Source organism: Drosophila ananassae, chromosome 2R, assembly GCF_017639315.1.
Source record: "Drosophila ananassae strain 14024-0371.13 chromosome 2R, ASM1763931v2, whole genome shotgun sequence".
In the NCBI taxonomy this organism is placed as follows: domain Eukaryota; kingdom Metazoa; phylum Arthropoda; class Insecta; order Diptera; family Drosophilidae; genus Drosophila; species Drosophila ananassae.
Genome location: NC_057928.1, coordinates 18,364,358 through 18,391,113, shown reverse-complemented (window position 1 = coordinate 18,391,113; position 26,756 = coordinate 18,364,358). Strand labels below are relative to the sequence as shown.

At 44.1% G+C, this 26,756-nt stretch overlaps 2 protein-coding genes and 1 non-coding gene across 9 annotated transcripts; 2 read left to right on the top strand and 1 right to left on the bottom strand.

Annotated features, from left to right (window-relative positions):
• Positions 1 to 82: 82 nt before the first annotated feature.
• Positions 83 to 22,902, top strand: LOC6493066 (mediator of RNA polymerase II transcription subunit 13). Of its 6 annotated transcripts, none has more exons than XM_001956944.4 (14): positions 83 to 243; positions 2,171 to 2,835; positions 5,130 to 5,445; positions 11,054 to 11,147; positions 11,215 to 11,298; positions 11,531 to 11,982; positions 12,042 to 12,672; positions 13,275 to 13,727; positions 15,574 to 15,754; positions 15,819 to 16,420; positions 16,494 to 21,183; positions 21,250 to 21,364; positions 21,431 to 21,546; positions 21,613 to 22,902. In XM_001956944.4, exons 2-14 carry the CDS (start codon positions 2,767 to 2,769, stop codon positions 21,994 to 21,996), a joined length of 8,187 nt encoding a protein of 2,728 aa, XP_001956980.1. In that variant the 5' UTR covers positions 83 to 243; positions 2,171 to 2,766; the 3' UTR covers positions 21,997 to 22,902. The 6 variants fall into 6 exon arrangements, with proteins under 6 accessions (XP_001956980.1, XP_044570884.1, XP_044570886.1 ...); XM_044714949.1 differs by having other exon boundaries at positions 2,168 to 2,835; XM_044714951.1 differs by having other exon boundaries at positions 83 to 310; positions 2,168 to 2,835.
• Positions 11,326 to 11,468, top strand: LOC116655929. The gene has a single exon (XR_004311019.1).
• Positions 22,903 to 23,400: 498 nt separating the features above from the next.
• Positions 23,401 to 26,400, bottom strand: LOC6506924. 2 transcript variants are annotated; one of them, XR_006507126.1, is made up of 3 exons: positions 25,871 to 26,400; positions 24,115 to 25,804; positions 23,401 to 23,995 (listed from the first exon to the last, which is right to left on the bottom strand). XR_006507126.1 is itself a non-coding variant. In XM_001956945.4 (2 exons), the coding sequence occupies exons 1-2, from the start codon at positions 26,313 to 26,315 to the stop codon at positions 25,608 to 25,610; spliced, it is 642 nt and encodes a 213-aa protein (XP_001956981.1). In that variant the 5' UTR covers positions 26,316 to 26,400; the 3' UTR covers positions 23,401 to 25,607. The 2 variants fall into 2 exon arrangements, 1 of the variants encoding a protein (XP_001956981.1); XM_001956945.4 differs by having other exon boundaries at positions 23,401 to 25,804.
• Between the last annotated feature and the right edge of the window lie 356 nt (positions 26,401 to 26,756).

The window sequence follows — 26,756 nt, the reverse complement described above, 5'->3', positions numbered from 1 at the left end:
GTAACAATCCCTAAAGCTTAATTTAATGAAATAAAAATATCGATACGATAATACCAAGCTGCTTAAGTCGTGAGTCGATGCTAAAAAAGGGTATAATTCAAAGAACGCTGCATGGTCACACTGCGTTAACCGTCTCGACTCACGACTCACGGCAAGTTTTCCCTGATATTTGTTGCAAATTGTTACAGAAAATCGATCGCAGATTTCGGTGTGAGATTCAAATAGAGAAAGTGACACAAAAATGTAAATCGCCGAGAAAATGATCGAAATGAATAATGGAATTCGCTAAAAATAAACGAAAAGCAAGCATGTAAAACCAAAAAAAAAAAAAACGATTCGAAATGCAAGTGCGAAGGTGTGTGGGAGTGCGTGAAAGAAGAGCTGCTGCAACAAAATTAATATAAATAACAGTGCCAAGTGCCGTTGCTTTTGCTTTTGCAAATTGTTTTCGCGCTAAATTGTAAAGCGTTTAGGCCGTAAATTGCGTGTTTAAATATTTCCGCTGCAGCGGCTAATTATTTAATTACACCAGCGGTCGCTGGCCCCGGCTTTGTGTGTGTGTTCGAAGGGGTGTAAGCGTGTGTGTGTGTGTGTGTGTGTGGGTGGAATGATGAGAAAGAAGGACCAGAAGGACAACCGAAATGAAGACTTTTAAATTCGCAACAACCGCCAACGGTGGCTTTTAATTTTTTTAGTTTTCGGCTAAAATTCAAAATCTGATGTGTACACACACATTACTGCCCAGAAACGGAGAAAACGGGGCGAAAAGAAAACTACGAAAGTGGTTGCTGTAGGTGCTTTGAATGTATGCGTGACACGTATATGTGTATGTGTGTGTGAGAGGAATGCTGCTGTCTATGTATCACGTTTCGCACGCTGACCGCGAATGTGTGTGTGTGAGTGTGGCTGCTTAGTGTTGTATAGTGCATAAATTATGGAATCCAGCGTTTCTTCAGATTTACATAGTTTGAGATTCAGTTTTTTTTAGATATTTCCCTTATTTGCTGAAACAATCCAATCGATCTGCTCTCACTCTCTCTCTATATATGCTCTCTGCATCTTCTGCTGCCTCTCCCTCTCCCTCCTCTAGTTGCATCCCCAAAAGATGCACGAAGAGAGTGGGAGAGAGGCCGCAAACAGACGCCGCCAGTTACCAATACCAATACTAATGCAAGAGAACAACCGACAAATCTTCTTTTTCTTTTCGGCTTCTCTTCTCGTTACTCGCTCGCCGTCACTACTACAACTACAAACATAGCAGCAGCAGCGACTGCGACGGCGACGGCGGTATATAGCGACGGCCGATTCGATTCAAAGCTAGGCGAGCAAAATTTCCATTGTGCGCCCGCAGTCGCTTCGAAAATTTCTGACTCGTCATTCGTGTTGTGTGTTGTGTGCGAAAAAAAAAAATGCACAAATCACCGAAAAACAACGGCCCATAATGAGTAATTTATTAAAAATAGTATATATTTCTGTTTGATCGGAAAATGTATATATATATTTAATTTATTTATTGAGTTCCAATCCGACTGGCTGGCTCTCTGCTGCAGTGTGTTTTGTGTGCCAGTGTTTGTGAGTGTTTCACCAAACTTTATTACTCATCTCTATTGCTGCTGCGGCTGCTGCTCCTGCTGCTGCTGCGCTGCACAAAAAATAATCGAATTTCCGAAAATTAAATGGCGGATGGCTGAGGAAAAATTTGAATAAGCCCCCAAAAAACGTAGCTATTTTATTTTTTTGTCTACATCGACGATTAACGAAAACCCAACGACTTTCATCGTCGTACGAGTGTGTGTGTGTGTGAGTGTGAGTGTATACTCGCTGCCTGCTGTTCAAAAAAAGTCAATTTTTGAGACGCGCTCTCTCGCTCTCCGGCTCTCTTTTTTGTCCACCCTTGTAATTGTCGAGTATCTGTGAGTGTATGTGTGTTTGTGAGAGAGGGAGACCCTCAAGCAACGGTAGCAACAAATAAGCAGCAGCCGAGAATAAAAAACAATAAGAAAAAAAGAAAAATACTAAAAGAAATAACAATTTGTATTTATATTTTTGCGATTATGTCTGTGAACTTATTTGGGTTACCTGTAAAAAAAAAATAATAAATAAATTAAAATAAAAATGAAAAATGGTGAAAAAAGAATAAAATCTAATAGTTTTTTATTTTCAACAGCAGTAGCAACAACAACAGCAACATGAAAAATTCTCGAGTGTGTGTGTTTCATTGCCAAAGCAACAACAACAACAACAGCGGTTACGTTTAAAAATTTCTCGCCACAGAACAGAGGCAGAAATACAAAATTAATAAAGTAAATAAATAAATCAAATTCAAATACAAATACAAAATTCAAAACCAAACAACAACAACTACAACGCCAATAGCCAATTACAACAACAACAGCAAATCTTCAAACAGCAACAACAAACAACAACAAATAGAGTGCCGAGAAGAAGCAGAGTTCAATTTGTGTATCCGTGTGTCTCTCTCTGTCTCGTCCCTCGTCTCTCTCTCTCTTCCTCTCGCGAGTGTGTGTGTGTCTCCGTTCGTCGTTTATATGTGTATGTGTAAGTGTGTGCAGCAGAATCAATAAAAAAAAGAGAAGAGAAAAGAAAAGGAAAAAAAAAGAATCTGAAAAGAAAATCAACCGCAAATGTGCAAAATACTAGAGAGAAATAAACGCCAATCCATAAAATAAAAGAATAATAATAACAATAGCAAGTTAAGAAAATGAGGAGCTGCTGTTGTGCGAATAAAACCAGAAAACAACAACTATGACGCATCAAAATCATCAGACAAACGGCGCAAGTTTGGAGGACTGCCATACAAACTTCTATGCGCTGGTAAGTGTTTTTTTTATTTATTTTTTTTAGATCTAGGTCAGTGAGGAGGATTTTTGGGTGCGAGGGCGGCCTCGGTAGTAGTACTATTTCAGATCCGGTACAGACCACCGATCAGATCCGGAACGCTCTCTCTCTCTCGCTCTCTTGTGTCTTATCGATTGGTAGGAAGCCGGTCTGCCCAGCTGTTTATCGTTATCGCCGCTGCAGATGCTTCAAAATCAGAATTCGGAGACAGTTTCTTAAAAAAAAAAATTAAAAAAATTTTTATCTGTATCTGCTCAAGACCATTTGTATCTTTATCTTTTCTTTTTTCTATAAGAAATAAAAATTAAAAAAATAAAATGAAATAGAATTTCTGGCATTCTTTCGTGGGAATTTCATTGAAAGTATCTGAAAGATACAAGCAACAAGATCTGTCTTTGTGGCAACTTGGCGGCTGTTGCTCTTTGTAGTGAGTGAGTGAGTAGTGTGGAGTGTGGACTGTGGAGTGGCCCATAACAGGTTCTCCTTCTCACCGAGCAGAGCCGCAGAGCCAGTCTCCAAAGACTGGCTACTAGTTTGTTAGCCCCGCTAGTGAGTGTTGCTATTGTTTCTCCGCTTTGGCATATTTCTTTAATGAATCTCACAAGGCGGAAAGAGGAAAGCAAAGCAAAGAGGAGAAAGGCAAAGTCGGAAGAAATAGCCAAAAAGAAGATGACGACAATGCGTACAAGTCAACGTGCTCCATTTCCCCTCTCTCTCTGTGACACTTTTACAACTCTCTTTGGGGGAGAGCGGATGAGAGAGAGTCAGAGGCCGACGCCAAAGAAACGGTACGCGGCGACAGCAACGAAATAACGAAACAATAACAAACGCGCCAAACTTTCTCTGGGAGAGGCACGCGCGCATGAACAAACACAAGCATGTCGGAATGATAACAGAAGGAGTGTGAGAATGCGCTCTCTCTCTCTTTCTCAAGCTTGAAGGATTGCAAAAAAAAAACAGAGTGTGTGGGAAAGAGCGGGCCCACTCACGCATACAATATAGAGATAGACAGTGGCCAGATACAAGATAGAAAAGGCAACCTACAAGATAGAGTTCGCCCAAAAATAAAAGCCAAAGCAGCGAGACGAAATGAGAGCGAAAATGAAAACAAAAAAAATGCCAAAAACGAAGAGCGGCGGGACAAGAATGTGGAACATTTTTTTTGTTTCTGTTGTCAAGACGGGGCTCTCGGCCGTCGAATGGCCGGTTTTGGGGGAATACCTTTGGGTGTGTATGTGTCTAGGCGGTGTAATTGTATGGGTGTGCGATGCGGTGTGAGGTGCAGTTATTTATTTTGGCTCCATCTCGTTTTGGCGCACTGCTTGAATTTTATTTTCTAAATAATAGTAATAATAATAAAAATATTTATAGTTTTGTATCTTTATCTTTTTTTTCAATCTTAACTCTTTATATGCCCAGAGTTGGGTTTAAAAAAGTTTCTTTATTTTTTTTACGAAACCCCCCACATAAACAACTCGCAACGGAAGCCACCAATGACGACCCCAAAGAGCTGAAAAGCTAAAAGCTAAAAGCCAACAAGCCCAGTTAGTCAGTTACTCAGTCTTCTTTTTTTCTTTATTTTTTTTTTTTAAGTTTTTCTTGTCTGGTTGTTGCAGCTCCCCTCTCCTCTTTTTTCGTAAGATTTCGAGCTTCGCTTTGGTCGTTTTTCTGTGTTTTTGTTTTTGTTATTTTGTACCAAGTGCAATGGGGTTTGTTTTTGTGGCGAGTGTGAGTGTGAGTGTGTTTTTCAGCATTTCGCAACACTGCGAAATTAGTAGCTAGCAGTTGGAAGAGAATCTTTAGGATTAAAAGATACAATACTTCAACTTTAAAGTGTTTTAGGCAACTTGAGATACTTGAATAGTAATAATAGTAATAATATTTCATTATATCTTTCTAAAAATAATTATTATTATTATCACTATTATTATAATAATTATTTAATAAATAACTTCCTAAATATCTTAATATTTAAAGCCTTTTTCTTTATACCACAATCTTAATTAATTGTTAATTAATGAATCTATTAGTAGCTTATAGTATTATTTAGTTAAAAATAACTCCTTAAAGCTATTCACTTTTCTTAGTCATTTATAAATAGTTGGTGTTGACCTAGACATTTCGTCATGGCTAAGCAAACAACTGATAGATAGTGGGTAGTAGTTTTCGAAAGATAACAAGGCTACTGTATCAAGTCCTCCCCCCACTTAATAGCTATTATGTAAATAAAAGTTAACTAATTATCCCTCTCTCTCTCTGATATTTTATAGACTGATTTATGTGGAATAAAATGGCGAAAGTTCGTTATGGAGGAGCGGCCGAACGCTTTAAGCGATCCTTTAAAGGACCCCATACTGCGCTCCTATTCGCGTTGCATCCAGGCGGATATGCTGTGCGTGTGGCGGCGAGTCCAGTCAACGAAACAGGACAACACCGATCCGAATGCCTTAACCTACGAGATCACCACCTCGACCAAGATCCACCCGCCTCTCTCGCTGGCCGCCGCCAAGGAGCTGTGGATCTTCTGGTATGGCGAGGAGCCCGATCTCAGCGAGCTGGTGGACGCTGATCTCTTAAGAGTAGCTGGTAAGTTATACCGTTATTATTGTTGATTCCAATTTAAGAGCATTTAAAGAGAAATTATTAAGAAATCTTATCAAACTGGGGCATTTAAACAAAAACAAAAAAAATATTGCATTTTTGAGCTGCAACACGTTCTTCCGTGCTCTCGCTCTCGCTCTTTCTCTTCCTCACCCACACATGCATACATACATGCGCCAGCCCAGCGGCAGCGGTGATGAATTTAATAAAGCTTCAAGGCCGCATCCATCGGATTCGCATGCAATTTTTCGCCATCTCCTCCGCGGTGTATCTGTATCTGTAGCTGTATCTGTATCTGTGTGAGAAAAGCCAAAACAAATACAAACAGAGAAACACGCGAAATACAATTCGATTGCCGCAGATGATTATTATTATTATTATTATTATTGGTTTTGCTCTCCTTTCTCCGGCAGCGGCATCGACGTCGGCGTCACTCAACTCACATGTCAAAAACAGCAACAAAACGACAGACAACGTCAATCGTAGGCGGTATCTTCTCTGGCCCCCCTTGCTCCCACTAGAAACGGAAAGAGGAAGCACCCGCTGAAACGTCATCTGTCGTTTGCAATGTTTTTCGCTCTTCTAGTTTTTCTCTCTCTCTCTCTCGTTGTTTATGCAAAACGAAGATGGGTGTTCGCTCACCTGTTCGCGTTTAGGTTCGCTCTTTACCATCTCTCTCTCACTCTCTCTTCTCTCTAGCTGCGGGGGTTGCTCCTTCGGCCTTCGGGAGCCGCCGACGCCGACGCCAACACCGACTCGTTTCTCTTATCAGCCATTGCGTGTGGCTACTATTTATTAAATATTCTTGTTGTTTTTGTTTTTTTTTTCTATTTAGTTTGTTGTTTTTGCCCCATTATCTCTGACCACAAACTACGTACAATGTACGATTTTTAATTTCGGTTTTCCGTGCGAACTGCGCGGCAAATTCCATTACCCAACCGCAGGTTCTGTCTCAGATGTCCCCCAAATGTCAGTAATCTACAGTGGGACACACTAACCATTCTACTATTTCTGAAAATCTTCCATTTTGGAGACTGGAGACTGGAATCTTAGAAAGTTCTCTTTGTGGAAGCTCCACTGTCTCTTTACTGCCTACGTCATTCTGACCGCTGCTTTACAGTTAGATAGCTTTGTTTTTTTTTTAGGCGCGCACCTGGGGAGGCTCTGACGTCGTCTGGAGTTGAGAGTTGAATGCACGTCGTTGTTGTTGTTGGTGTGTTGCAATTTGCTTTGTCACGGCTGTCCCTGCCTTTATTTATTTATGTATTTTTTTTTTTAATTAAATGACAAGGACATTGACTAATTGCATTGACATTACTTTGTCTCTCGGTTGCGTTTGTGCGAAATTTCATTTTCTTTTTATAGCCTTTTACTTTGCGACGGCCATAAACAACAAACTGACTGAAAAAAAAAAAAACAAAATCGGAAAACAAAAAAAAAAGAGCGCAAAAAAAAATATTGTCCCCCATCGTGCGTTTGGTTGTGTGAGTGGGTGAGTGCGTGTGAATGAAATTTGTGGAGAAAGAGCGTAACGACACACGGCAAAAAGAGAGAGCGCATTTGTTGTTACCGTGGGCTGCTGCTTCCTCTTCTTCCCCATTTGCCACTCGGCTACTGTTATTTCTTATTGTTGTAGGTGAAAACGGCAACGCCGCAAATCTCAGCACGTACAGTGGAACAAAAATGCATGTTTTCTTTGAGTTGGGGGAAATTTTTAGAGGAAGGTTTAATTAAAAATAAGGTTAAAATTTCTTTCAAATATGATTTTAAAAAAAAGTATGTTAATAAAATAATATAATTTAGTAAATAGCTCTATACTTTCCATGGTCTTAGTGCAATTAAGGGCTTACACTGGTTTTTTGTCAACACTTTTGGCTAATAAGCCTGCTCAGACGTCATCAAAATGGCAGACTCGCCTACGCCGAAGAGTTCTAGGCCCCCCGCTTCGTAATTTCCCGAAATCTCCCCCTCCCCTCTCACACTACTTGTTGTCATTGTGCTAAAAAATAAAAAAAAAAAGCGTTGTATTCGATTGTGTGTGATTTTACCTTAAACAGCTGTCACCCGTGCACTTGTATGTGTGTGCTCCACAATTGGAGCCAATAATTACGTGCTGCTGCTGCTCTCTCTCTCTCTCGTGTACTAGAAGAGAACATGTTTCTTATTCTCTCTCAGAGAGGACTTGGCTTAAAACTGGTTTGCAGGCGAGCTTAATTACAATGCGTTTTCTTGCTCATTCATCTTGTTGTTTTTGTTATTATTACTTTTGCAAACTTTTGCATTCGTGTTTTTTACCTGATTTTGTATTTGTTTTTTCTTTTATTTTTGTTGCTTTTGCGCTTACTAAACCATTTTTACTGTGTGTGAGCGCGCAGATTATTGACCTTGATTAAGCATTTGTTGCTACTACTACTACTACTGGCTTGTAGGTATATTATTTTTGTTGTTGTTGTAAGTGGTACGCAAATGCAGAATGTTGAAAAGGTCTCTCTTAATTATTTTTGCCGTAAGTTCTCCCAGAAAATATGAAACAAGAGGAAGACAACAATTTTACCTAAAATAGCATTATTGTTTTTTTAGGCCACAAACAACAAACGGCTAGGAGAAGAGGAAGAACGAGTGAGCGAGTGCACGCCTAGCGGCACTTTGGCTCCCAAACAACCACCCCTTGGCCCCATCCATCCCCCTCTCTCACACACACATACTCGCTGGTTTTGGCTTGCCACCGCTCTCTTTTCCGAGCGAAAGAGAGCCAACAGCAGCAACATGTGCACAAACCACACGTGCTAAAAAAAATACACCCACACACACTCAGAGACAGGGGTATGCGAGTATCTGTGTGTTTGTGGAATTCGCATTGAGAAAATTGCCGTCGATTCCGATTCTTCGATTCACCGATTCCGATTCCTGTATAAGGATAATATTATAGATTTTGACCAAAAGCGGGGAATAGTAATTCTAATAATTAACTAATTAAAACTAATTTAAATATTTAATCAATAAATTATTATCGAAAAATTAGCAAAAGAATCCTTTCAAAGTAAATCCTTGCAACTTAATCGTAATCTTATAGAATCTCTTCATTTCTCTTTACATGAACCGTTATGTTAATCGCTTAAAGATCATGGATTAGAAACTCTCTCTTTAATAAAGGGTTCTAGATACATTTTCGATAAATAACCCGAAAGATCTTTATTTTCGCTTCATCTCGTTTCTTTTGTTTGTTTGCTGAACTCGGCTGAAGCTGCGTTTTTTTTTTGTTGATTTTGTTAGCCTACCCTTACGGGCTTTTTGCCTTTTGGCGAGCTTTGAACTTTTCCGCCCGCGAGTGTGTGAGTGTGACCTCTGAGCAACAGAACACGAAAGAAGAGGAGAGGGAGAGAATGAAGAGACCCGAAGCCGGCTTGCAGGATGGCCGATGTAGGACTGATAATAGTGGTAGGCTGTCTGGTAGGTAGGGGGTGGGGGAATTTACCATTTTTCGCCAGACTCTCTCACGCAAACCGACACACACACACACACACATACAGTGACGTCAAATCGTACGTTGCCCTTTGACGTGTGTGCGAGTGAGATGTGTATATCGGGGGAAAAAAGTGTACGCTGATCTCATGTAAAGTAACCGAAAATTAGTAACAGTTATTTTTGCAATTCTACTCGTTGGATTGCATCTCTTTTCGACTCAAGATACTCTCTTTTTTTGTTGTTGGCTCCTTTTATAGTTGCTTTGTTTGTTATTTATAATGTTGTTTACCTTTACGTAATTATCTTGCAACAATTTGTGGGCACAGCAGAGAAGAGAAAACAAAGCCCACGAAAGCAGTGCCAAGTAAGCAGTATCCCTTGTAAGATGCGTGAGATTTTTTGAGAGAGCCATGTGTGTGTGTGTTTGTATTTGTGTGGGTGGTGGATGCTTGGAATTTTCCAAAAATTTCTAGACTGTCCTTTTTCTTTCACCAATTCCCATGCTTCTTCCCTCTCCCTGCTTCCTCTTTCATTACACTCTCTCTTTTCCTCGCTGCAGTGTTTTTTTTTTGTCTTCAAGTGTTTGCACTTCCGCTTGGGATTTGTGTTTTGTTGCCTGGCGGCTTTTTCTCTTCCCCTCTTCTCTGTCCTCTTTGGCTTTTCTTTTCTTCTCACGTTTCTGTGCCTTTTGAATGCATTTACATATTTCTTTCCTTTCTCCTCCTCCTTTTTATCTCTTACATATCATAGCCCCTAATCCGGCTCTTTCGCCTCTAACTGTCTCTCTCTAAGTTTGTTTGTCGCTTTCAATGCGCGCGTCGCACAAAAAAAAAAAAAAAAAAAAAAAAAAAGAGAAACAAATACAAATGCCTACGAAAAGAAAACAAAAACATAAATAAATTGCCTTAATATTTTGTTTTTATTTTTCTAAGACGTACGCGCCTCGTTGACTTTAACTGAGTGGGTGGGTGGGGGGTTGGATAGAGAGAAAGGGGAGAGTGTGCGAGAGAGATGGGCTATTGTTTTGCGTTGTAGACGCCTCTTCACGTTTGTTGCTCTTCTGGTTGTTGCTTGTCGGATGGCTCATTGTTTTTGTTTTTGTTTTTGTTTTTGTTTTCTCTCTCTGCAGAGGACAGGCGTTTGTTTTTGGGTATTTTCCATTATTTTTCACTATTTTCCATTACAACACTTGGTTAGTTCTCCAAAATGGTTCCAAATACAATGTATTTAAGAGTCAATACGATACTTCTGCCTTTTTTAATCTAGTATTTCATCATATTCGGAAATGGGAGCTTTTACTTTTGTCATAATTCATGTTTTTTCATGTTCTGACATGCCAGAGACTACAAGCTTTCATGTTTAATCTTGCCTTTTTAGCCTAAAAGTTAATTTTTGACTCGGTTTTGTTAGAATATACTGTTATTTTTTTCCAAATATTTCACTTGTATCATGTCCTGACATGTCCTCTCTGAAGTTTTCATGTTTAAACTAGGTTTTTTAGCCTACAATTTAATATTTTTACCGTTTTTGTTCGAAATTTGTATTTTTTTTTTGAAAATATTTCACTTTTTCATGTGTTGACATGTCAGAGAGCCCAAGCTTTCTTGTTTAATCATGCTTTCTAGGCCTAAAAGTTGGTTTTTGAAGCATTTTTGTTTGAAGTTTCAGAAATATATATTAAAAGTGGTGTTTTTAAGTACTTTTGTTTTAAGTTTTATTATTTTCCTAAAATATTTCACTTCCATCATGTCCTGGCATGTCTTCGCTCAAGTTTTCATGTTTAAACTTGCCTTCTAGGCCTAAAAGCATGATTTTTGAAGCATTTTTGTTTGAAGTTTCTACTATTTTTTGAAAATACATATTTCACTTTTATTACATTTCTCAAAAGCATCAACTATAATTTTAATACCAAAATTTATTGAAGATCAGTACAAATCCTGATCCACCCTTAAATTTTGTTTTAAATGCAGTAGCAGTTTGTAACTAAGGAGGAAAAAAATGTTTATTTCAACCCTTTAGATGAAAGTATTGTTCAGGATTCAGAATTGATTTATTATCCTTGCAACATAAATCTCCCTTCAGCCATACATCCTTTATAATTCAAATATCCTTTCATTGTCCTTTTCAGCCAACCAAGCGCTTTGGAATGGCACCTGGAAGGGAGCCCTCACCTACGAGTGCCGATCGCTGCTCTTCAAGGCCCTGCACAATCTCATGGAGAGGTAATGTTTTTAAATAAATTAATTAACATCTATCTAATCTAAATCTAATATTTCATATTTATTTTAGATTTGTTCTTACCAAGGACATTGTGCGATTTGGAAAATGGTTCGTGCAGCCCTGCACTTCCAGCGATCGTCTTTTCGGAAGAAGGTGCGTTTTTTTTCGCCAAAAGGATATTAGGGATTAAGGTCCTTGATTATGGAAAGAGTGAAGAACAATCTACTCTTTCCATTTCGACCTGATCCTAGATCAAAAATCAGGAACTCTGTGTGGTGGCATTCAAGATTGTGGCACTTCATCGTTCTTCCTGAGACAGTTTTTTGACAAATCTGAAATATTTCCATTAAAAAACCATCTAATTATGCAACATTTTTACCAACAGCTCCCAACATCTGTCGTTCTCATTCACGTTCTTTGTGCATGGCGACACCGTTTGTGCCTCCATCGATCTGCGAGAGCATCCCGCCGTGCGGCCGCTGACGAAGGAGCACCTGGCCGAGGCGGCGGCCGCCTTTGCTGCCGCCAGTGCCCCGCCAGGATCAGCCGCGCCAGGAGCGGCGGGCGGTGCTGGCGGCCCCCAACCCAGTCAAGAGCCGGCCCAGAATGGCCCCGCCATGGATGAGGCGGGCGAGGGCGGAGCGGCCAAGGTCACGCCACCGGCGCATCCGCGCAAAGTGATGCTGGCCCCGTTCGGAATCGCGGCCATCCTCACTGGGAACAGCTACAAGGCCAACGATCCTATGGCCGAGAAGATCCTCGAGGACTGGGCCTCCTTTTTTCCGCTGTGCAATAAGGACAACACGGACTTGCCTCCCGTCGTGGAGGTGGTGTCAGGTGAGTGGCACTGGGATGTCCTTTAGCTACTGCAGATAACTAATATGGATTGCTTTCAGGTGGTCATAAGATGTATCATCCCACGAACTATGTACTAGTCACCGACCTGGACGACATGGAGCACATGGAACACATGGCCGAGCTGCAGAAGATGCAGATGCATAACGCCGCCGGACATGGTGGCTCGGAAGCCTCACTCTCCTGCCCCCCGGTTGCCGGAGCAGCTGCTGGCCCTGTTCCTGGTGCACCTGGCACGGCGGCGGTTCCAGTGGGTCCTGCGTCCGCTTCCGCCTCTGCAAAGGAGGCATCCACCCGGAAGACGGCTCCCCAAGTGGTCAGCGCTCTGGAACGACTCTCCTTTCAACCCTACTACGATCAACGGCCCACCTCGGGCTTCACCTTCAACACCAACAATACTCACATCCCGGCCACGGCGGCGGTGGAGATGCCGGAGCGCACCTGGCAGGACTGCATCATGAATACGCTGCACGTGGATGCGGCTGCCGCGGCGGCAGCAGCAGCAGCGTCATCTCGGTCCACTGGACCGGAGGCCTCAGCCGCCGGCGAGGAGGAGGACAGCAAGCAGCAGGTCCAGCAGCAACTGCAACAGCAACAGCAGCAGCAGCAGCAGCGGCACAAGCTCTGGAACTTTGTGGATCCCATGCAGAAGGCGCCTTGCACCTGCACCAAGTAAGTTTCTTGTGTAAGGACTCTAAGGATACGAGTTTTAAAGTCCTGTCTTCTTCGAGATGGTCTTGTTTTTGTTTTAAAATTTTTTTGAACAGAAATCTGACCCTGTAACCTGTATTTTTTTTCAAAAAAAAAGAAGCTTTTTGATGCAATAGATGGAGAGATATATGCCTCTTCCTCCCTTAAATTTTAATAATAATATTAAAAGTTAAAACCCGCTTTGATGGCATGCCTAAAAAAAAATTAAATTAAAAAAAAACTATACCTTACCTTAGCAAGCAGTAGTAGGCCGTTAGAGCAAGCAGTGCTGTGGCACCTGCTATGCTGTAGTTGACCTTGTTTTTACCGTTATCTTCTGTGCATGCGATAGGCTGTAGATTTTCTCTCCCCCCTCCCCCCAGCTCCGTTATTTTCGGTTCTTTTCGTTGTTTTTGTTTTTTTTTTTTAACTTAACCAACACTGTGCAGCCAGCAACAGAGAAAGAGAATGAGAAATAATAACAGAGAGAGGTACAAAAGCGAATCGTGAATAATTTGTGTTGCTTACGAGTGTGTTAAAAAAAATGAAAAGAAAAATACCAAAAAAAAAAAAACAATTTTCAGCGCCCAATGCATCAGCCATCACAACAACAACAACAACAACAGTGGCAACATTAAGAGGCAACAGCAACCGCTGGGATCGCCAGCTCTTAGAACAGCAGTTGCCAATGCCAGTGGCAATAAGTCATCCTACCAACAACATTACCACCAGCAACACCTCCACCAACAACTGCAACAACAACAACAACAGCGACCGGGAACACCTGTGTCGGTGGCAGGAGCAACAACATCATCGCATCATTCCAGTTCCAGTTCCAGTTACAGTTCCAGTTCCAGTTCCCTGAGCAACACTTCCACTTTCAACTCTTCCGCGTCAGCAGTGCGGCGTCACAATGTGCCGTTCCACAAGCGTTTGTCTGCAACATCTGCAACTGCAACTGCAACATTTAGATCTAAAACCAACAATAACAACAACAACAACAACACTACAACAGACACCAATATACCAAAACAAAGGTTTGTGTTGCTGTGAGTGAAAAGGAGTGGAGTGGAGTGGCGTGTGTTCATTATAGCCAGTGCTGCCTATGTTTTTAGTTTACCGCTATTTCAGTTTACTATTTTCTTTCAAAAAAAAAAAAATACCTATTCCTCCTCTTCTTGATCTGCACAGAAAAATACCAAAATTAATTCTTGTTTAATCATGTTCAATTCAATATTATTCTTAATTCTCTTGAAATCTTCTCTTAAGAGATAACGGTTTTTACATTTTTTCTGTGCACTTTCGCCTTTCTCTTAATACTTTCCCCCACCCCCCATCTCTTACACGCTCTGTTAACTTTATGATTTCTTACGTTTTTTTACTCTATTTTTTTGGTTTTGAGCATTTTATTTGCCCTCTAACATTAAAAAAAAAACATAAAAATCATATGGAATCAAAAGGGCGCATTATAACTCACCACGCCCCCCAAAAACAAATAAAAAGGAGTCAGCACACACACACACACACTCACACACAAGAAAACAAACACCCAAGCAGCATATTTCGCGGTCGGCATTTTGCAAAAAAATAACAACAATTTCTAATAATTCTAATAATTCACTTATCGTTCTTGGTAAATGGTTAATTAGCAACATTAATTAATTAGCAACAAACTAGTGAAATAAATGCAAAAACGCTCAAACAACAACAGACTGCCACAGCGCCAAAAAAAAATAACAAATTGTAAAAAAAATATTCAGATGCAAGGACATCTTAGCTTAGTATCTACTACTGCCCTCCCCCCCACCTCTACTGCCCACCCTCTCTCTACATACTTCTGGACTAGTTATCTTAATAAAATCCTAAATCCATTGCCATTCATACTCTCATGGACCGTTATTTTCGAGTATCTTATGGATACTATCTTTGGTTTTGGTGCCGCCGCGCATGCATTTTTGATTTTTGAATTTTTTTGATTTCGAGGTTCAATGCATTTTGTGGAATGATTTCGTTATTTTCAGCTGGATTTTGTAAATAACATTAATTAGCATTTGGAATTATTATTTAAAAGAAGGTTTTTTGAGAAAACAATGTGATTTGATCATGTTTAGTCATGTCTTGGCATGTTTGGTCATGTATAGTCGTGTTAAATCATGTCCTGGCATGTGTAATCATGTTTAAATCATGTCTAAACATGTCTATACATGAATATATCTTGTCTAGTTATGACTAGATCAAGTCGAATCATGTCTAGATCATGTTTAAACATGTCTGAACATATCTAAGCATGTCTATACATGAATATATCTTGTCTAGTTATGACTATATCATGTCTAATCATGTCTTAACATGACTAAAATCTGCAAAATCATGTCCAAGTCAAGTTAGTCATGTCTGAATTATGTCTAAACATGTTCTATCATGTCTAATCATATCTAGTCATAACTAGATCATGTCTAAACATGTCTAATGTACATATTTCTACAAAACCCATGACAAATATGCTTTCTCGTCGAAGCTAACACCCATTTTGATGTCCCCAAAGGACTATCTTTATTAAAAACATGTTTATTTTTGCAGCTTTGATGGTTCTGTTTAATCTAAAATATTAAATATTAAACAATGGATGTGGATTTGTTTTAGTTGCTTACGGTTCTTTGGGGCACTGACTCACCCAGTGCCTCGAAAGTATATGATTTTTACTCTCAAATTATTAATAAATACGCATAATTGTGTATCCATAGCTACATACCATTATCCGTAGTTTGAAACATTGTACATAACCTGTTTTATTTATTTATTTTTTTTTTTTTATAAAAAATTAAATAATATTTAAACATGAATCACTAAATAAAGTTTTTAAATCTTCATCTACTCCGACAGACATCTGGGAAATACCCCTCACGGAACGCCACATGGTGGAGCTTCGACGTATTCTCGGAATTCCCTCGGCGGCGACTCCTCGATGCCAGTGGCCTCCGTGGAATCGCCGGCCACACCGGCCCCCTCGCCGCATCCCAATTCGGCGCACTCGCAACCGACATCGGTGCCACCCCCGGAGCAAGTACGTCCCACGAATACACCTGTCTTTTGTATAATTTTTAACTAAAATATGTTCCCAAATCCAGATGCTCAACATGAGTCCACATGCCCCCACTTCTGTTTCGAATCTGCAGCAGCCGCCGACCCCCATCGACCACCTGCTGGACAAGAACACCCCGGCGCCCACGCCCACGGACCAGCACGACAGCAAGAGCATCACCGCCTCGCCCTACGTCCACCAGACGCCCAGCGTGGAGCCGCCCTCCTACGCGGACCATGCGACAGGTGGCGGCACCGGCGGCAGTGGCTCGGGCGGTGGGGCAACGGGTACTGGACCCGGCAGTGTGCCTGCCCAGCAGCCGGCTACACCGACAGCGGCGGCAGTTCCGTCGGCGGGAGCAGGATCAGCGTCCGGCGGAGCAGGATCTGTGGGCACCATCAGCGTCAAGAAGCTGGAGATGCAGCAGAAGCAGCCGCCCTTGACGGCGGCAATGGCCATCAAGCAGGAGCCGGGAATCGCGGCAGAGCGAGGTGGGGCTAGTGGAGGTGGAGCCGCCTCCACCGCGGAGGCCATCCAGAACTTGCTGAGCCTGTACAAGCCGCCGCAGCTGACGCTGAAGGATGAGGACAGCTACTACGACGAGGACTGGCTGAAGGAGCTCTACAACTTTCAGTGCCAGGAGAACTGGTGAGTTTTGTCGTAAATGGAGCATAGAACTAGTGGAACCTCCAGATACTAACCATTGATATTCTCCAAACAGGGACTACCTGCCTGTGAAGCGGCCTAAGCTGGAGGATACCAACAAGCAGCGTCGACCGCGGTACGCCAAGGACCTCTACGAGGGTCATACGCACGTGAAGCCGCTGATGCCCTCGCCGGGATCCGTCTATGGCTCCCAGTTGCTCTCCCTGGACGTTCAGTCCAATGCAACGGGAGGCGGTGGAGCGGGCACCGGAGGAAGTGGCGGCACCAGCGGCGGATTGGTGGGAATCGCCAACAGCAACGCCAACGGCAGTGACGCCGAGAACGAGAGCGGAAACAGCTTTTTCCAAGGGCTGGACATTAAAACGGAGCCGGGACTCCACTCGCCCACGAAAACCAGCAGCGGAGGAGGAGGCGGCGGCAGTGGAGGCGGAAGTGGCGGCGGTAATCTGTTCACGGCCGAGGGCCTGAATCCATCGCTGAACGACCTGGAGCAGCTGTTTGAGACGAGTTCCAACGACGAGTGCAGCAGCGTTCAGATCCACACGCCGCCGGACTCCAACAATCCCTCCAACGGGGGCTGCAGCACGGTGACGAACACGATCGATGAGCTGAAGCGGAGCACGGCGATCTCGACGAACGCCCTCGTGGCAGCAGCCGCTGCGGCAGCGGCGGGCAACATCCAGGCGGAGGATCTCACCAAGATGTTCCCAACGCCGCCGTCGCACGAGCAACAGCACCCGAACTCCAGTCCCTGCCAAACGGATGTGGTGATGACGGATCTCAGCGTGGACACGAGCACCAGCTGCATCAGCAACAGTGCCTGCATAACCAGCAGCAACACCACCATTGTCAGCAACAACAACAACAACAGCAATGTCACCATTAACGCCACCACCACCACCAGCAGTATTATCCTGGCGGCCATCCAGGCGCCCGTCGCCGTGGTGAACGTGACCAAGCTGGTGAAGCAGGAGTATAATCTGGAGCTGGGCAGTCCCGTCGAAGAGGCTATCGACAACTGGAACTACGTGTACCGGCCGCCGCAGCAGGAGAAGTTTGTGGGCGCCTCCAAGTATGCTCCATTGACGAATCTGCCCAGCCAAGCCCTTCCGCCCCTGAATATTCCGCCGGGATGCTTCTACCAGCCCACCTGGAGCAGTCACAAGTCCAGGGCGGCCACCTTGGCCAAGGCGGCGGCGGCACAGAAGCAGCAGCACCAGAAGCACCAGGCCCTCCAGCAGCGCATCCAGCTCCACCAGCAGAAGCTCCAGCAGCACCAGCACCAGAACCACCACCAGCAGCAGCAGCAGCAACAGCAGCAGAAGCATCAGCACCAGCAGCTGCACGAACTCCTGTCGGCTGCTCCGAGGACTCCGATGACGCCCACGGTGCCCCAGCCGCTGAGCAGTGGTGGCAGCCAGCTGCTGCTCAACCAGCTGAACTGCCCGCAGGCGCCGCCCGGAAGCTCCATGCAGCAGATGATGCGGGCGGGCATGTCGCCCATTTCCCCGGGACCCGGCGTAGTGCCCTTCCCCCGGAGCAGTCCGATGATGCGACAGACCCCCACGCACCCGCCGCCTCCATATCCCTACGAACTGGCTGTGGCCAGTCCAGCCACATCCACGTCCTCGTACTTGAACCGACCCCTCCACTCCCAGGAGCACCAGGGAATGGGCGGTGGCGGCATGGGAGTCGGCGGAATGGGCGCCCCAGGCGGTGGCATGAGCATGATGCCCTACACTGGCGATGCTGGCATTTCCAGTGGCAACTCTGCCGCGGCCGTGGCCTCCAGCCTGCTCCAGGAGCTGCCCGAAGTGAACTCCGTGCTGGTCAACATCCTGCTCTACGACACCGCGTTGAACGTCTTCCGGGATCACAACTTCGACAGCAGCAGTGTGTGTGTGTGCAATGCGGACACGCAGAAGATTGGCAACATTCGGGGCGCGGATTCGGGAGTATATGTTCCCCTGCCCGGCGCCAGCTTCAATCCATTTCCGGCGGGCGGAGGACAGCGCCTTCTCAACGGTCCGGCTGCCTCGTTTGGCGGCCTGCGGATGATCAGTGCCTTTGGAGGCTCTCCCGCCTCCGCTTCGATGCCCGGAGCTGGCTCCGGACACGGTCACGGGCCGAATGGTGGCTCCAACTCGTCCTCCTGCACGCCGCCCAGCAGCAATCCCCACATCACCGGCTACGTGGACGACGATCCCGTCGAGTGCACCTGTGGCTTCAGTGCGGTGGTCAACCGCAGGCTCTCGCACCGCGCCGGCCTCTTCTACGAGGACGAGGTGGAGATCACGGGCTTAGCCGATGATCCGGGTCGGAACAAGCAGCCCACCCTGCTCAGTCTCATCCAGAGTCTGTGCCGGAAGAACCAAATCAAACAGGCGCCGGGAGAGCCGAGCTCCGCGCTGGAGAAGGCGGGATCGGGTGGAGGGGCTGGGGCCACGGCTGGACAGCTGGAGCACCTGGCCCACGCCATCTTTGATCTCCTCCTCGACCAGTGCTCGATTATCCAAACTTCCAGCAGTTCGGTGCATCGCGCCCTGCAGTCCCATCGCCGGCGGATGTCCCGGCATAGGAGGATATTCGGGACGAACGGAGCACCCACCGCCTCTAGGGCGTCGATAGCCAACGTCCTGGAGTTCATAGACGCCCATGACGTTGTCAGCCTGGCGCTGGAGCAGGCGCGACTGGCGTTCGAGAACAACATGATGGACTTCCACGGGAACGGGAGCAGCACATTCCAGGCCTTCCACGCTCCGCCGCCCGCCCTGCGCCACAAGCTGGCGGGGATTGGCGGCGGCCGGTTGACGGTGCACAAGTGGCCTTACCTCCCGGTTGGCTTCACCAGGAGCAACAAGGAGATCGTACGGACCATGAACGCGATACAGCCGATGCTGCAGAGTGCCTTCCACTGCAAGTCGCGGGGCGGAGCCGCCGGCTCCAAGGACGCCAGCTCCTACAACACGGTCAGTGGTCCGCTGACGTGGCGGCAGTTCCATCGGCTGGCGGGTCGCGCCTCCGGTCAGTGCGAACCCCAGCCGATTCCCTCCGTGATCGTCGGCTACGAAAAGGATTGGATTTCCGTGGCGCCCCACTCCATCCACTACTGGGACAAGTTCCTGCTGGAGCCCTATTCCTACGCCCGGGACGTGGTCTACGTGGTGGTCTGTCCGGACAACGATCATGTGGCCAACTCCACGCGCACCTACTTCCGGGAGCTGAGCAGCACCTACGAGATGTGCAAGCTGGGCCGACACACGCCGATCCGGGGCTGGGATGGCATCCTCCAGGTGGGCGCTGCTCGCAACCCCGCCGCCGCTGACCGCGAAGCGACTCCCTTGGACGAGTGGCTGCGCAGCCTGGAGCACGCCGCCCTGGCCGAGCAAATCCGCCGGTATGCCGTGGCCTTCATCCACCAGTTGGCGCCGTATCTGAGTCGAGTGCCCAACGACAAGACGCTCCTCAACCCACCGGACGGTACTGGGAACTCTGGCAACACCAAGGGTGGCAGCTCCTTGACGCCCAACCTGTCCGCGGCAACGGGCTTGCCCGGCGGAGACCTGGCCACGGATAACATCAAGCTGGAGCCGGGAACCGAACCGCCGCCAGTGGAGGCCAACGCGGAAGTAAAGCAGGAGCCGGGAACGGGAAAGCCAGGAGCGGCAGGAGCCGACACGAAACCCGCTCTGATCCTGGGCGATCCGTTGGGCGTGGGCGAGACCCTGGAGGACATCAACCCGCCGGCCATCGTCCTCTACGTGGTGAATCCCTTCACCTTCGGTTCGGACAGCTGCGAACTGGAGCGCCTGGCTCTGATTGCCCTGCTGCGCTGCTACGCGGAGCTCCTGAAGGCTGTGCCCGACTCCGTGCGCTCCCAGATGAACATCCAGATTATATCGCTGGAGTCCGTGATGGAGCTGGGGCCGTGTGGCAACCGGAAGCGCTTCTCGGACGAGATCAAGTGCCTGGCCCTGAACATATTCTCGCAGTGCCGACGCCACCTGGTCCACGCCCAGTCGGTGAAGAGTCTGACGGGCTTTGGCACGGCCGCCAATATGGAGGCGTTCCTGAAGACCAAGGACGAACCGAACCGCCGGGCGTACAAAATGTACACCGCCCCGTTCGTCCTGGCGCCGATGCACGAGCGAAACGACAAGACGGACTTCTCCCGGTCGGCGGGCAGCATGCACGGCCAGAACGAGCACCGGTACTCGGTGATGTATTGCAACTATTGCCTGAGCGAGGACCAGGCCTGGCTCCTGGCCACCGCCACCGACGAGCGGGGCGAGCTCCTGGAGAAGATCTGCATCAACATCGATGTCCCGAACCGGGCGAGGAGGCGGAAGGCGCCCGCTCGCTATGTGGCGCTCAAGAAACTGATGGACTTCATCATGGGCCTCATCTCCCAGACGTCACAGATGTGGCGACTGGTGATTGGACGCATCGGGAGGATCGGGCACAGCGAACTGAAGTCCTGGAGCTATTTGCTGAGCAAACAGCAGCTGCAGAAGGCCTCCAAGCAGTTCAAGGACATGTGCAAGCAGTGCACCCTCATGTATCCTCCCACGATCCTGAGTGCCTGCCTGGTGACCCTCGAGCCGGACGCCAAGCTGCGCGTGATGCCCGATCAGTTTACGCCGGACGAGCGCTTCTCCCAGATCTCCATGCAGAACCCGCTCTCCACACCCCAGGATGTCACCTGCACCCACATCCTGGTATTCCCCACCAGCGCCGTATGTGCGGTAAGTTTCTATATTTTATTTTTTATTTAAAATTATGGTTTAATTGTTTATTTTTCCACTCTTTAGCCCTTCACGCGACAGTTCCAGAACGAACCGCAGGTGGAGGACGACTTCCTCACCTTCGAGGAGGAGGGAAATGAGGACTTTGACGATGCGGACATGAACGATCTCTTCTGGGACCGTGAGTATTTATTATTTTTATCCCCAAACTATGCTTAGTTATTGAACTAATCTTATGATTTTCCAGCTCCTATGGACAAAACTTCGAATCACGGCAGTCCCGGACGCATGGATGACAATCGCAGCTGGCAGAGCGCCGGCGGCAACAACTTCAAGTGCACCCCGCCCCAGGAGGTGGAGGAGGTATGTGTCCGCCAAGGATTCTATCAAGGATGTACTCATAAAATATGTTTCCTCTTCGATTTTTAGGTTGGATCTCTAAACCAGCAGCCAATATCCGTGGGATATATGGTGTCTACGGCGCCCACGGGCCGGATGCCTGCCTGGTTCTGGTCCGCCTGTCCGCATCTGGAGGACGTGTGCCCCGTGTTCCTGAAAACCGCTCTCCACCTGCATGTGCCGAGCATTCAGACCGCCGACGACATCCTAAACTCGACCAACGCCCATCAGTCGGCCAATGACCATCCGCTGGACTCGATCCTGACGGCGGATGTGCTACGGTTCGTCCTCGAGGGATACAACGCCCTCTCGTGGCTGGCCCTCGACTCCAATACTCACGATCGCCTCTCGTGCCTGCCGATCAACGTCCAGACGCTGATGGATCTGTACTATCTGACGGCTGCCATAGCCTAAGGATCTCGTCCAGGATCTCACTCAAAATCATCCAATCAATCAAACGCAGTCGCATGCTTCCGATGGCAGAACTTCCACTAGCTATATCATCAATCCTAAGGAAACACTAAAACAGGAACTACCATTTAGAACCGAATCAACAACAACAACAACAACACCAAGCAACCAAGAATCGAAGTTAACAACAAAAAAAATCATAAAAAACTAAAACTTAAAAAATAGGAAACAACAACACCAAGAACAACAGCAATAGCAGGAGGAAACGAAACAGCAACGCACAGATTACTTAGTATAATCATTAAAAAGAAGAAAGAAAAAGGAAATAGAATTGAAAAGTAACGAGAATTAGAGAGGAGAGCGGCGGAGATAACTTTATCGTTTATCGATAAACAACAGCATTACTATTTATTAACTGTGGAGAATTTTTAAAAAAGTGTCAAGTGCAAGAATTGTTTGTTTTAACTTTTATTTTTTTATACCATATACATAGGCTGGCGTTCGATTTAGTGTTTAATATTTATACATATACAAGATGAATGAAATAGCAAAAGGAAAAAAAATGATGATAAAAAAGTTAAAAAGCAAAACAAACAAACAAACCACACACACACACACACATGTTTAGGCATATATTATATTATATACATATAGAGCATATACAATACGCAACATATATTAGACTAAGTATAAAAGTTTGTACATATTTACAACCAATTAATTAAGCAGAAACCGCAAAACAGCAACAACAAAGCAAAACAGAAAGTGTAATTATACAACTAGTGTTAGTTTACAACCAATTTGGATGAAGAAGAAGAGCAGTCTAAGAAGAAGAAGAAGAACGAGTCGGAGGCCCTATTTAAATCTATTAAATTAAATCAATAAACTGTGTAAATTTTTTGTGCAAAGCGAGAGTTAGTTTAAATTTAAATTATACAAAGAGAAATTGTAAAAATCAGCTCCTATACCCTACACACCACACCCCCCACACTTACACACACACACAACATATACATAATTACTGAAACGGTATACTGTAAATTGCATATAAAAGAAAAAAAAAAAGATTTAAAAACAAAAAAAAACTATATATATCTGGACGCAAAGCGCAGATCAAGGACGAAGGAGTAGAAACTTAGGAGTAGAGTTTAGGGAAGAGCGTTAGGAACAGTTTTCAATTTTTGTGTATTTCATGTGTTTCGTTTTGTTTGTTGTCTTGTATTAAAATATATATATTTGTCTTGTAATTGTAGGGCAACTTTTTTGTACTTCACACGACTGCGAACGAGAATACCACTCTCACACGAACCACACTCACATAGCCAATTGTCTAATAATGAAATACTTAAACGAAAATATGTACAAATTAATAATTAATACTTGTAACTAAAAAACGGGAAAGCTTTCTACACTCACCAACAAACAAACCAACCAACCAACCAATCAACCAACCAACCAACACACAACAACAAACAATTGATTTTTTGCACGTTAAAACGATTTTCGATAGGCTTAAGTTTAAAACAAAAGCAGAGTTAAGTAAACAACAAGAAAAAAAAAAAAAAACATGAAAAACAATTATTAAACAATGAAATTATTTTTACCTGTGTATTTTAATTAGCATAAATTGTGTAAACAACCACAAATACAAGAAACTAAAAACTACGATTACAAAGACGTTTTCTAGTAATTATTCAAACACACACACACACTTACCACACCACCCCCTCCCTCCCTCCCACACACACACAAACATACAAATGCATATCTTTTAAGTAGTTTCGATTTCATTTTAGTATTTTATTTTTTTGTATAATAAACCGACCTTATTTGCAAACCTTTTCTGGTTTTCGTTTTTTTTTTTTTTTCGTACCATCCTATACGCTCAGAAGATATATATCCACGATCCCACGCCACGTAGATCATCCATATCTCTATCGCTCTATATATTCATCACGCAAGTGCACACTGCTGTATATACGGAACCGCTTACAATCATTATCTATTCGATTGATATTCGATATTATTATTATGATTATTATTATTATTACTATTATGGGCTTGCAGAGTTTTTCCTAGCTAAGGTTTCAGTTGCCACACCCACACACAAACTCAACTCACTCTCTCATTCATTTTCCGAGATAGTTCGGGGCGCCAATAAAAGCAAATAATTATAGCAATAATTAAGTGTATAAAGCACAAGAGAAAAAGTTCAGAAATCAAGAAATGTTTAATTGAAATTTTCAACTCGAAACATTTACCGCAACAATTGACAACAAAAGCATTGATAGAAAAACATTTAAAAACAAAAACTAAAAAAGAAAAAACAAACAACAAAAAAAATACCAAAAAGAAAATTGAAAAAAAATAAAGAAACATATATATGGATTAAAAACCAAAATGGAGGGAACAGTTTTTTAATAAGCAAACTCGATTTACGAGTTGAAAATTTTCTAAATAAAGTTTAGCCTAAACTAAGGGATATCCACAATTAAATGGAATTCGAGTTAGGAGAGCCGAGCAACTAAAAGTTATACACGTTCATTGTAAAGTTAGTTAAGCTTGAAAACTAATTAAAAATAATAATTATTAAATAAAAAAAAAAACCGAGAATACAAACAAAAAAGTGCATTAAGCGTTGAGGAGGAAACCATTACTAGCCTAGCCTAAAAAGTATGCAATTATTAAGTTAAAAAAATATCTTTGGATCCGAAAACAGGACTCGAGAGTAGGGTTTTTTGTTCGAAAATGGCTCAAAAAAAAAAAACAAAATAAAAAAGGCATACCGCTGTGGCCAAACTTCAAAAGATTTCAATTTAGCGAACATGTACATATGGTTTAGGTAAAAAATTTCAGAAATTATAAGATTTGACAAAACATTTTGGCAATTGAGATATAGAGCTCCACTGAGAGAAAAATAATAAGGCAAACGGCGGAGAGAGGAGAAACATTTGTTTTTAAAACAAATGAGCGCATGTTATAGACACCATACACTATATGATATATGTACACACGATTTGGGATTGGGGGACGAACACGATGGTCAAAATCTAGCTACAGAATTGCATATTATATATATATATACAATTAAATATTATATAAAGGGCAAAAACAAAATGTTGTTGTAGTGAAATTACAATTAAGTTTTGTTTTGCTACCAAGAGTCAGAAACAAAAACCAAAACAAACATGAGCAAAATCGATGAGCAAAATAGCAAAGGTCAAAAATGGGTCAAATTTTAAATGAGAAACAAATTGCAATTTTTGTAATTTCTTTACAGATATAGATTTGTTTTTGGCAAGCACGCGATAACAAATACAAACTAAAAAGAAAAGAATTTCAAATAAAACTAACATCAAACTCAAATAACAAAGTGTTTTTTTTTACTTCAATGGAACAAATGTTAATTTTTTAATATTTAGGAAAAAGGATAAACTAACAAACTGAAAAATGAAAGCGATTCTAAGGCTTACTTGTATGAAATTCATATGGAAGTATGTTTTAAACTTCAACATAAACAAAAAATAAGCTTTTCTAGGCTTATATAAAAAAACATAAGATTCTAAAATTTAATCCAGCATTCCTGGGCCTATGTGGAGTTTCTTTTAAACGTTTTAATCATCAGAGCCCCTTCCATATAGAGTATGAATTCCTCTTTCCGTGAAAAGAACCAAGGCGCGACGACGCCCAACTGCATCATAGAACGTGCCCATCTTTCTTAGAAAAGGCGTACCGCCAGTATGGCGGCAGTCACTCCAAGCCTCCACCAATATCTCCAGATCGTTGGGATTCTCGATCTGCTCCAAATTGACTGACGAAAAAAAGATTTCATATTTAACAAACAAAGTCTATACTTTTCTTAACTCATTTCACTTACTGACAACCATTTCCTTGACCTCCCACTCGGCGTCATAACGCTTGCGGAGAAACTCCAGGGTTTCCATCAACAAGGTGGCCTTGAGAGTTGGCCTGATCTTGTGCTTTACCAGGTTCTCATCGAGCATCCACAGGCTGATGCGACTATACATGCGGACAGTGTTGTCCCTGATCTCCGCCAGCGATTTTAAGATGTTCCGCATTATATGGAAAGGAATCTCCAACCGTGCGTACATCAGCCGGATGCGTCTTTGCATGGTGCGCAGATCGCTTGGTCGGTCCAAGTCATCCAGCTTATTTTCTGCGGCAAAGATTCGGGTGTAAATGGTGCCAATTTGCTTAAATGCCACCCTGCCACGTTGGATGAGTTGCTGCCACTGCTCAGCATGAGTCCACGTTTCGGTGGCCATGTCGTCCATCTCAAACTTGATCCTGGTTAGGTTCATTTTTGGAAATAATAAAACTACGCGCTGAAAGTTAAAACACTTTTGCAAGCTCTTCTATAAAACGGTGTTGGAAAACGAAAAATAACACAGTAGGGCTGGAAAGGTGGTAAACTTGCAATGTTAGGAAACAAGGAAAAGTCCTCAAATCGTAACGTACTGTAGGTCCCCACGTCCAAGGTATATTCGAAAATCGAGTAGATAATCGAATGGCTATTAGCAAAGATACAAATATATAATTATGGTTCCCGGTGAGCCATTTTTTTGGTCAGTCCCATTCGAAAATGCATGAAACCACTATTTGGCCCCCAGCGATGGCTATATCTTTGCCAATTCTTATCCGATTCTTGAGCGGAATACCTTAAACGATTTGTGGATCGATTCTCCATCCATCTGCATCGAAATCTAGAAACAAAATATTTTTTAGATTTTTTGTCTCATTTT

Bases quoted from the DNA above. Each gene is read 5' to 3' on its own strand.
- LOC6493066 (XM_001956944.4), top strand. From the start codon at position 2,767: ATGACGCATCAAAATCATCAGACAAACGGCGCAAGTTTGGAGGACTGC. The intron at 5,446-11,053 runs GTAAGTTATACC...TGTCCTTTTCAG, and splicing joins TGATCTCTTAAGAGTAGCTG to CCAACCAAGCGCTTTGGAAT. The intron at 15,755-15,818 runs GTACGTCCCACG...TCCCAAATCCAG, and splicing joins CGGTGCCACCCCCGGAGCAA to ATGCTCAACATGAGTCCACA.
- LOC6506924 (XM_001956945.4), bottom strand. From the start codon at position 26,315: ATGAACCTAACCAGGATCAAGTTTGAGATGGACGACATGGCCACCGAA. The intron at 25,805-25,870 runs GTAAGTGAAATG...TTTTTTCGTCAG, and splicing joins GGTCAAGGAAATGGTTGTCA to TCAATTTGGAGCAGATCGAG.